General features: G+C 38.8%; 1 protein-coding gene across 1 annotated transcript in view; it reads left to right on the top strand.

Annotated features, from left to right (window-relative positions):
* Positions 1-3,614: 3,614 nt before the first annotated feature.
* Positions 3,615-12,011, top strand: part of LOC124151721 — a 57,284-nt gene continuing 48,887 nt past the window's right edge. Inside the window, exons 1-5 of the mRNA XM_048387084.1 lie at positions 3,615-3,729; positions 6,186-6,254; positions 6,963-7,031; positions 9,774-9,842; positions 11,633-11,686. Of these exons, the coding sequence (XP_048243041.1) occupies positions 6,189-6,254; positions 6,963-7,031; positions 9,774-9,842; positions 11,633-11,686 (258 nt within the window). The 5' untranslated portion in view covers positions 3,615-3,729; positions 6,186-6,188. The remainder of the gene's footprint in view (positions 3,730-6,185; positions 6,255-6,962; positions 7,032-9,773; positions 9,843-11,632; positions 11,687-12,011) is intronic.

The raw sequence follows: 12,011 nt of genomic DNA on the forward strand, positions 1-12,011 counted from the left end.
ACTACACTGACATAAATGTACGTGACAATCTGACACCAGGAACAACAGTACATGCAGCAACTTCATACTGAAAAATCACAAAAAGCAATAAACACGGTTTTATCGTTATGACAGATATATATTACAATTATACCATGGACTACCGGAAGGGTTATCGACTTAATGCAATGTACCTTTAATTTGGGATACAAACGTGCGTGAAATCTCTGTGGTCCAGGTGGACAGACACAGCATTAAAGAAAGGGAGGAAATATAGAGACGTTCAACCATTCTTCGCGAAACGTAACATTCATCATGCACCTGGATTATGACACAGACTCATCAATTTATTTTCCGTTTTTAATTCGTTTGGACGTTTCCTTGTAAAGAGGTATATTGTTGTTAATCACATACATAAATGCCTTTATAACAGTTTTGAGCAATTACGGATATGATCCGGAGGATATCAGCCCATTAATATAGATATTGCTTAAACATTCTGCACGTGCATGTGGGCGAGCAATGGTTCTATAAAATGACTGGTAAATCAAGGGGGGCAAGTGGACATCCTTGCTTGCACACCAAGTCACGTCGTTCTACATGCGAAGTAAGTGTTGTTAAGTTTATTGTTTTTATCTTATTCAAAGTCATTTTCGAAAATATTAAATTATCATTATATATCGAAAAGTGCATATACATTCTCAACTAAGTCAATGAAATAATAATTTCAGTGGAACGAAGTGTTTTATGACCTTACTTTATCAGAATTTTATTAATATTCATGAGAATCCCAAGTACCTTCAAATGTCAGTCATCTCAAAACTAATATCTCGGTTTTACGCTAACAAAAGGGCGTAATGTAGTTACTGATTCTATAGTCAACGTTTTTGTTTATTTGTTTGTTTGTTTGTTTTTTTTGGGGGGTTGTTTTGTTGTTGTTGTTTGTTGTTGTTGTTGTTGTTGTTGTTTTTGTTTTTTGTTTTTTGGGGGGGGTATTTTAAAACGTATATTTATTTTTTTGTTATCTGCGCAGGTGGTAAACACTGGAACACTCTTTCGTTTCAAATCCATTCTCTGCATCACTGGACTGTTTCATGTCAGACACACCTGTTCAGAAAATAATATTGACCGTGAATGATTGATTATGATTATGATCATTTATGATAGTGGTTTAGAGTATTATATCATTCTGTATAAGGGCTCCCCCTCCCACAAAGCGATATCATCGCTGCGATAATCGTAAGCCTATGTTAACGTATGGGAGTTACGATCATCTGAGCGCTAAGAGGGGGCACGGGTGGCCCAGTCGTCTAAGGCGCTGCGATTCGCTTTGCAGAGTTGCATCCCTTGGGCACAACAGAAACCTATGATTGTGGGTTCGAATCCCGGTTCGCCCCGATTATGTTTCTAGGTTTGTCAGCACCATACCCGTGCTCGTGGTTTTCACCGAAGTGGTAAACGTCCGAGACCTGCATCACTTCGGGCTTTCCTCCAAACTGAAGCTGACATGCCGTGATATAACTGGAATAATGTTAAAAGCGGCGTCAAACCTAACTCACTCACTCACTTAGCGCTAAGATCGCATTGAGGAAGAGGGCCCAGAATATGGTTCTCTTTCCCTGCTGTAGGTTTATAAATCGAAGCACAAGCGTAAATCTTTCCTCTTGTTGGTGTTGTGTATTCTGTGCAGGTTAACTATTTACATTACTCTTTGTAATGTAGAACTTACAACAGAAGACGGCGCTAGCCGATCACCAATCGGAAATGCGTAAGAGACGCGATGAGATGTATATATCGGTCTTAATTAATACAGGTAGATACCTATCGCTACCTGTCAGATAAAGCTTATGATCGACCAATAAGAAAGTACTTGGAAGACACAAACAGACAAAGGTATCGGGGCCCTATAACTCATTTTAATTTATATGACAAATGTTTTAGTAGGATTTTATTATCTATGTGGTCTTGGTAATTGTGTCAGAAGATAACATGCCTTTGTATGAGTGATTTTAACAACAGATGCTGATGCACATTATCATCGCGATCGATGCTTATGATATACAGTAAACTACGGTTATAACGAACACGCTTATAACGAACTAACGGATATAAAGAACTAACTTTTTAGTCCCGACTATATGCTGTAGTTATGCTGTATATGTGCTTATAACGAATTACGGTTATAACGAACTAAAATAAGTAGTACCTTTGAGTTCGTTATACCTGTAGTTTACTGTAGTCGGAATAGTAGATTGGGCTCTGCTTTAGTACATTAGCCAGTTGAACAAAGTTGTGGAGTTGTAGATGGATATTATTGTTAATATGCATTTCCTGACTAACCAATTATGAAGGAAGCGTGTATCATGTAACCATTTTAACAATATTTATTGGCTGTGAGTAATGGGCAAGTGTTAATTTAGCAGGCCACTGTTGTCGAGAAATAGGGATTTAATGTAAGAGACAGGTACGCCATTATGTATGACATATGGGATGGTGAATGGAGTTTAGCGTTATCATACAAGCATTATTATTATCAATATTGTTATTATTGTTATCATTTGTTTCTCCCAGATATCCCTTAATGTCAATGGGTCCGCCCCTACCATCGTGCTCCCTTGGTTCAATAATACGCTTACAAGTCTAAACACTGCAAACTTGAACTGATTAGTTGTTTACCCCATACCAATTGTAACTGATAATGAACACGTCAGTATCGGGTAACTGTTAAGCAATTATTCCTTCGGTTTCAAATTAAATTTAATGCGGTTAAGCCTACATTGTTCTACATTGAAAACACGGCATGTTTATCTCATAAACCATAGCAGTACAAAAGTACATTGCAAGCACTAGTGGTTCAATATATTTCAACTTGCCTAAGCTTTGCGAATCTTTATTTGTGGCGTTTTCTATATTGCCAAAATTTCATTTGCGAAAAGAAACAAACAGAGCGGGCAGTGAACTCGGGCATTTGTTGTCTATTCGTCTCGAGATAACAGTGTTCCAATAACAGTACCCGTTCATTCTGAATAAATGAATTGAGGTGAAAGAAGGTAACGTTACGGGTTCATAAAACAGCTTGAATCAAATATAATACTTTGTATTAATCAACTGGATAACAATAAATGTACCCACCGACCGTGGAAAACAGCTTTATGTTCATCCAATATACGTAACGAAATGACAAACAGAAAAAGCTTTCAACAAGTTCAAACAATAAAAAATCAAGTATAAACATATCAGCTTTATGTTGTTCACATTCATGGGACCAATTTCGTTTAGTTTGTGTAGGTTTCTGGTTATTTCTGCATGCATGGTTTGACATGCGTTAAGTATGTAGAGATATATATCCCGTGTTTCAATGAATTGCTTGAACGAGATATAAACAGTTCAGTCACGCGTGGTTGACTTCGCAAGTGAATCCTTCTCATGTTTCGTTTTCTGACACTAACAATGTTTGCTTGACTGTATGCAAATAGCCATAGAATCATATTTCATAAATTATCGGGACAATACTAGAAAACAGACCACACAGATATATAGATAGAGGTTCTGTCAGATCTACGGGTGATGAAACCCTATGGTTTCGTTTACTTTATGGTTTCCGTTTGAAAAACACCGTGAGTCATAAAGTTGAGTAAATATTTCTTCAAAAGCCAGTCAGAGAAAGTATACAGATGTAGTTCGGCAAATACCCTCCTGAATCGGAACCTTTTTTTCTGTAAGGTGACCAGGATCTCGGCTGTAAAGAGAGTAAGTTCTTAATAATGTTATTGTGATTGCCGCTCTGTATATGCAATAACTGCTTCTGTAATACATCATATTGACATAGCAACTCGTTGTGCAGAGCTGCGGCTCTTTGGTGGACAAACCTATCAGTTTAGTTTAAACATATTTTATTCTCGTGAAAAGGATTGGGCACACGTTATCACTACTTCGAACGCCCTCTCCCATAGATTTACATGTATGCTTATTTACAGTTAATAAATCAAATGACTGAAAGGAAAGAAAAGATATAGAGAAACGTATATACATTCACATTGCTCACTCAAACCTTTTTGTTTTCCTTATATATGTTTGACATTCCTAAAAATGCTTTCGTTCACATGGTTAGATAAAACTGCATTACCAACTAGCATCAGGTCAATATTTACATCAGTATCTTTCACAATTAACAATAGTGAGTGCATCAATTCGTTTGCTGATGTAAATAAAGGACCTTCAGTGAAAAATTATATGAAGTTTCACATGGGCTGCCACATCGGCATTTTGGATCCTCGTTTAAACCTCTTCTAAATAAGTCATTTTATAATTCACTGTCATCATATCTTAATTTTGTATGTATTATGTTAATTTTCTTTAAACCATATGATAAATATGATGGAACTGTAGGTCTATCTGTTCTTAAACTGGATTTAAATCGAGGGAATGTTTCAATATTCCTTTGCTGAGTAGGTAATGTATTCCACAATTTGATAGCGGATGGTACAAATGAGGATTCAGATAACTTAGTACGTAATAGAGGCGTAGTTATATTGTGAGCGGTTCTAAGGTTGTATGTTATGTTTGTCCCGACAGAGTGAGGTAAAAGATCTTTAAGGTATGAAGGTGTCATATTGTTATACATTTTATAGAATAACACAATTTTCTCCTGCGCTCTGATATGGGCTCCCAGGAAGTTTCGAAATATATTTTTTGACGGAAGTATAGGTTGGTTAACCCGTTACAAGTCTTGCTGCTTCCAGTTGGAGTTTTTCTAATCTGTCACTCTGCTCTTTGATACAACCGTCCCAAACTTCACATGCATATTCAAATAGTGGTCTAATAAACATTACATAAATCTTATTCAACACACTACGACAGATCTAGAGCATATACTTAAGCTTTCTCATTCAATGTAGCTACAGTATGTTTCAGAATTTTATGACTTGTGCGATCTGGGCCCGAATCTTTATTATATCACTTATTTCATATACGTTTATTCGTAATGTGCTAATTGTTTTATCTGTACGTTTTTCAACATTTGGCAATCTCGCCTTACTTCCATCAACATCTGCAATGGATGAAAAATACTTGACAATGTTTAACTGATTAGCTTTATCCAAATCTGAGTATATATTTGGGCTTTCGTCAGTGACATACCTTTCACTAAATATCACAACAATTTCCAATAAGAATATTTGTTTTCTAAGTATAATTCTAAAACGAAATTGTCTAAATTGGAGTAGAGCATTTCCTTTGCATAGTATTTCATATTTTTTACCTTTTTTCTTTGTTTTCTGTACAATGTTCTGCCCTTGTCTTTATTTGTTTTCCTTGAAATCTTAAGTAACCTGTTTCTTTTCCTCATTGCCTTCCGTAATTCGGAATTGAACTACGGTTTATCATTCGGTCGAATCCTAACCTTTTAAGACGGTACACACATGTTTATATAATTATTAAATTTTGAGTAAAAACATTCAGTAGATTCATCTATATCTTTACATTTGTTAAAAAATTAATTTATCATATACACCTCTTCCATAACACCATATATCTCTAGTAAATGATGATTTGGTTGATAAATGTGTTTTCACTGATATATACGTGCCCCTTTGATCACTAATCTCATTATGAAAATCAATCACTCCAGAATCATCCACAGAAACATCTTCACCTACAATTATAGGATCTAGTAAAGTACTCGATGTTTCAGAAATATCCGAGTAGGTTCATTTATCACATTACGTAATTATTTTCTGTCTAACAAAATATATATTTATATTATTACTCTTATCCATATAGGTTTACTCTTTCATTATGCTTTACATTGCATAGGTGCCTATATGCTCGGTCCTGTGTACAACAAAAACACGTTCTCAAAAACTAATGCTTATATGTGTCACACAGCATGAGTAAAAAAGAATGGTTTACGAGTTCATCAAGTACATTTTACTCTTTCCTGATCCTCAATATTGCACATATAAGTACATTTTCGATCAGGTTTATGAAAGCGTTAGAGGGATGCATCTTTCAAACAATAACGAGGACTGTAAGAGTATTATTATCTTCGGTCTTGCATGTTCATATCTTGGCAACAAGGGATGGAACTCATTATATAACAACTCTGATCTGGACCAGTGTCTCAACCGGACGAAACTTTCGTTCCCACATACGTTTACGTCCCGTGTAGACAGATTTTACTGTAGGCATATTATTGATTGCTTCAGATCATGTCCAGATTTTTACTGTTCATCTGTATAGCGTTGGCTTGCGTTACAAACAGCAATTCTAAGCAGGTAAGTCAGACTCCTTAATTCTGTGTATATAAAACATATAACTGAACCACAAAATTTTAAATGACATGCGCTGATGACCTTCGCATATAAAAAAGTGCATTTTTACATCATAGTTACTTTTATTTTTCTATTTATTATCTTGTTTGTTTGTTTATGTTGTTTAACGCCGCACTCCACGACATCCACGCAATTGAGATACGATGACATGCATCAACTACCCGTTCCCGTTAGTCGCCTCTTACGACAAGCGTGGGTTGCTGAAGACCTCTTCTAAGTAGGGCGGTGGGGTAGCCTGTGGTTAAAGCATTCGTTCGTCACACCGAAGATTCCCCACATGGTTACAATGTGTGAAGCCCATTTCTAGTGTCCCCCGTCGTGATATTGTCGGAATGTTGTTAAAAGCGGCGAAAACCACACTCACTCACTCACTCACTATTTATTTATGTACACACCAAGGAAGTATGCATATATAAGAGAGGCGAGGATCAGGTGCTCATTGCCCTGTAACTTGTTATTCATGACGTGGGACTTTGCTCACAATATCGATCACGGGTTTGTCTGGTCTAGATTCGATATTGTAGAGGCCAGCTTCATATAGATGGGATGTCGCTGAGTGCACCGTGTAACAGCAAGCATGTACTTACTGGGTACGACTGATTAAAAAAAATATCTCTTGAATAATTCCACAATATTCCTTTTTTTGCACAGCTACCATTTTTACTGACTGGTCAAGTTGCATATGAAGGGAAGGCAGAGGGAGGAAAGGGCGTGCTATTGGTGAGTATGATGATGCAGGAAGGGAGGTGAAGGGAAGGGCGTGCTATTGGTGAGTGTGATGATGCAGGAAGGGAGGTGAAGGGAAGGGCGTGCTATTGGTGAGTATGGTGATGCAGGAAGGGAGGTGAAGGGAAGGGCGTGCTATTGGTGAGTATGATGATGCAGGAAGGTCGGTGAAGGGAAGGGCGTGCTATTGGTGAGTGTGATGATGCAGGAAGGGAGGTGAAGGGAAGGGCGTGCTATTGGTGAGTATGGTGATGCAGGAAGGGAGGTGAAGGGAAGGGCGTGCTATTGGTGAGTGTGATGATGCAGGAAGGGAGGTGAAGGGAAGGGCGTGCTATTGGTGAGTGTGATGATGCAGGAAGGGCGGTGAAGGGAAGGGCGTGCTATTGGTGAGTATGGTGATGCAGGAAGGGAGGTGAAGGGAAGGGCGTGCTATTGGTGAGTATGATGATGCAGGAAGGGAGGTGAAGGGAAGGGCGTGCTATTGGTGAGTGTGATGATGCAGGAAGGGAGGTGAAGGGAAGGGCGTGCTATTGGTGAGTATGGTGATGCAGGAAGGGAGGTAAGGGAAGGGCGTGCTATTGGTGAGTGTGATGATGCAGGAAGGGAGGTGAAGGGAAGGGCGTGCTATTGGTGAGTATGGTGATGCAGGAAGGGAGGTGAAGGGATGGGCGTGCTATTGGTGAGTATGATGATGCAGGAAGGGAGGTGAAGGGAAGGGCGTGCTATTGGTGAGTATGATGATGCAGGAAGGGAGGTGAAGGGAAGGGCGTGCTATTGGTGAGTATGGTGATGCAGGAAGGGAGGTGAAGGGAAGGGCGTGCTATTGGTGAGTATGATGATGCAGGAAGGGAGGTGAAGGGAAGGGCGTGCTTTTGGGGAGTATGATGATGCGGGAAGGAAGGTGAAGGGAAAGATGTGATATTGGGGAGTATGGTGATGCAGGAAGGGAGGTGAAGGGAAGGGCGTGCTATTGGTGAGTATGATGATGCAGGGAAGGAAGGTGAAGGGAAAGGTGTGATATTGGGGAGTATGGTGATGCAGGAAGGGAGGTGAAGGGAAGGGAGTGCTATTGGTGAGTATGATGATGCAGGGAAGGAAGGTGAAGGGAAAGGTGTGATATTGGGGAGTATGGTGATGCAGGAAGGGAGGTGAAGGGAAGGGAGTGCTATTGGTGAGTGTGATGATGCAGGAAGGGAGGTGAAGGGAAGGGCGTGCTATTGGTGAGTATGGTGATGCAGGAAGGGAGGTGAAGGGAAGGGCGTGCTATTGGTGAGTATGGTGATGCAGGAAAGGAGGTGAAGGGAAGGGCGTGCTATTGGTGAGTATGATGATGCAGGAAGGTCGGTGAAGGGAAGGGCGTGCTATTGGGGAGTATGATGATGCAGGGAAGGAAGGTGAAGGGAAAGATGTGATATTGGGGAGTATGGTGATGCAGGAATGGAGGTGAAGGACGTGTTTCTGGTGAGTACAGTGATGCGGGAAGGGAGATGAACGGAAGGGCGTGCTATTTGTGAGTATGGTCATGAGAGGAAGGGAGATGACGGGAAGGGCGTGCTATTGCCGAGTGTGATGATGCAGGGGAGCGATTTCAAGCGAGAATTGTGCTACTGGTAAATGTGACGTTGCAGCTAAGGGACGTAGAGAGAAGGGCGAGATGCTGGTAAGTGTGACGATGCGGGGAAAGGATGTGATGGCATGTATAACTGTAAACACAATCTTGATACCACCTGTACAGCACCTGTATTAACACTGCATGTTTTACACGATTCACTAGCCAGCTACCACCCCGCCCCCACCCCCACCACTCCATCCACCGGAGTAGTAAATGTCTACGGGCCCGGGTGACCGCAATTCGTTGTGGAGGCTTGAGTCAACTTATGATTGTGGGATGGAATCCTGGTATATCCCGATTATGTTTTCTAGGTTTTTTAGCACAATACCCTTCCTAGTTGGTTCGACCAAGTGGTAAACGTCTTAGACATGCACTACTTTGGGATTTCCTCCCACATCAAGCTGACATGCCGTAACAATAACTGGAATACCGTTCATAGCGGCGTTAAACCCAACTCTCTCACCCATTTGTATACAGGAAACATCTTTTCCAGCTGAACGTTTTTTTCAAACTGATTCGGTTTCTCGGGAACTCGCGCGGACGAGGCTGCAGTTGTGATTGTATATCTATACTAAACTCGCGTCCAAAGAAGTAATTTGATTGGTTCTTGACTTCATGGGCGAGGGAAATTATGGGCTAAGTTAGTATGATCAGAGATATTGAGCAGGTGACGTCATTTCCTAAAGGAAGATATGGAGTCAAATTGATCCAGAGTATAAATCATATAAGAAAGGAGATGTAATACACTGGATTATCGAAGATAAGACCTTTGTCCCGAGTAGTCTTGTTGTTGAAGTGATCACTCGTCATGCCAAAGGCCCGTGAGCGTCCCAACATGTGGGTATATTGTTTTGACCATTTGTGGTGTCCTAGATCACCCGTCGTGGTATTGCTGGAATATTGTTAATATTCTCCCCTTTATTACGATGGCACGCTGCGTTATCACTCAAATACTCCTCAAAGCTGTGTTATACCCAACTTGCTCACTTACTGTCAAACAATAATCGTAATTCGTTTCATTTGTAACCTCCCACATCCCACTGTTAACTGAAACGCTATATAATTACTGAACTCACCATCTTATAATGATATCTCTCACTTTATTACATTTTGGTTTGTTAAAGGGTGACGGCTTGGCACATATGGCGCCTCACTTTATGAAGGGAGGGGTTGATGTCGTCTCTCCAGAAAAAGTACGTGGACAATTATCTGCATCTGAGAAGACATATAACTCTCTTCAATCGTCTCTGTTCAATTTTATTACGAAATATAATGAGACCTCGTTTCCCGAAATAACCCTGGACAGGTCAAGTTATCCGTAGTTCGAGATAGGCGTACTGTTTATATTTGGCAGCAATGCCTGGCGTCTAAAGTTGGAAAGTAATGTTGTGTCATACACATTGTTCGAGTCAATTTCACAACGTGTATGATTTCAAAGAAAGAAAAAAGAAAAATCAGTTTACTAGTCGTTTATATTCTTCTTCTTGTGAACCTTGCATGAATTTAATGAACTGACAAAAATGCTGGAATATTGCATAGTGAGAAGGTAAAGTAAAAACAAACATCAAATATTTGCAATGATAAAATTTTATTATCTCAGCATCGTTGTTTTATAATGAATATTTTCTTTTCGGTAACAGTACATGACATGGCTTGTAAAAGTAGGGACATATAATGTAACAGAAAATTCGTGCACATATCTATTTGTTCATGAGTAGATGTAACTGTAAATGATAGAATCACACTAAGATAAACATAAAAAACTGATTTAAAAAAAAAGTACATTGCTTTACAGAAAACCATCAATTAATCTACTCGTGGACGTTAGGCCAAAGTAACAATATGGACACTAGTGTGATCTCCTTCCCACAAACATGAAGATAAACATTTACGTTTTGTAGGACAATTGAAAAGAAATGAAATTTTGGTGCAGAATACCCATTTTTGAAATCGTGAACATGTAATGCATACAAATGCACATAAGAACACAATAATTATCAGAAACAATATGCAATATGTGTGTTTGGTATTATATTTTTTAAACCAAAATAAGTTAGTCCCTGTGAATGTAATATAATTAAAATCAAATGCTAATTATGTTGATTTTCATACATTGATATTGCACCAAGGAAAATAAACAGATTATTTTGTCTTGCTCTTTTAAATTAACCTTTAAACGAAAAGAACATAATTGTTTGTATAATTAATAATTAATGTGGGATTGACATATCATTTCTTATTCTTCTTTCTTCAATTCTATACCAAAAAACAAACTTGGATTTATATTTCCATTCCTCAAGAATATGTCCACACTGTTAACAAATTTAAGTTTACACTGTCGGTAAGAGCATATGAAAACAATACGAAATCGTCCTATCTACTGAAGGAATGTTAATTTAACTTCAGACCCAAACAGTGGATATCCAATAATAATTGATAACTTCGTGGTAGTTTACTGAATTATAATCGACAAAATTCATTCCATAATCATTAGCAATCTCCCGTCACAAACACATGAAAAGGCAAGGTAATAGTTCACCTGAAAAAGAAAGTTCTCCGTTCTATTTATAAATGTCCTCATGTCTGCCATAAAAAAAACTTTTGAAAGTTTTCGTGAGGCCTTGAATGTTGTAACCTTGATCAAACAAATTTTGGGCAAGAGTCGTATGATGCTCTTTGAAATCATCATGGAAAGAGCATGTCTCACAAGTTGTGAAATGTAGAAACCAAAGGCTGGCGCTGCTGGAATATTGCTCGACAGAAAGGGAAAGTTGGTTGTTGGAAATTTGAAATCATCCCTCTTGTCATACAGTATTGTGGAAATATTTTTGTCACACTTAATCTTCATACATCGATCTAAAAAAAAAATCAGTTTTCAATATTAATAAATTCTAATTGTGATATTCTTGATGATGAACATCTTGTCATTAAAATATCAAAATATGAAAATTATAAACATTTTATGTTTCAATCTATCACGCAGGAGACAGATTTCCATGGAGAAGGGGCAGATAAGCAGGCCGAGATTGAACAAGAGGTAGGTTGCTCACGTATTGAAAATGAAGAACACCAACCCTGGGTAACATGTGTCAATGTGCACGTGTTCATGTGCACATATTGCTGTTTTCAAAATGTACCTTGAGGAGTTGACACACACTGAACAACTTCTGTTTCAAATCCTGTTTCTTCCACACATTACTCTTAAACTATGGGTTGTAAGTACACTCTCGTATTTCGCAGAGCAAAAAATGTGTACATGTGAAGAACAACTAATGGTGATACAGAAACAGTTACACATAGACCGTGGTATGGTATACAGACATGGCATTGTAGACACTAGTTTCCTGACGATGGTATATCTC

This window comes from Haliotis rufescens, unplaced genomic scaffold (assembly GCF_023055435.1).
Source record: "Haliotis rufescens isolate VD_foot unplaced genomic scaffold, xgHalRufe1.0.p SCAF_64, whole genome shotgun sequence".
Taxonomy (NCBI): Eukaryota; Metazoa; Mollusca; class Gastropoda; order Lepetellida; family Haliotidae; genus Haliotis; species Haliotis rufescens.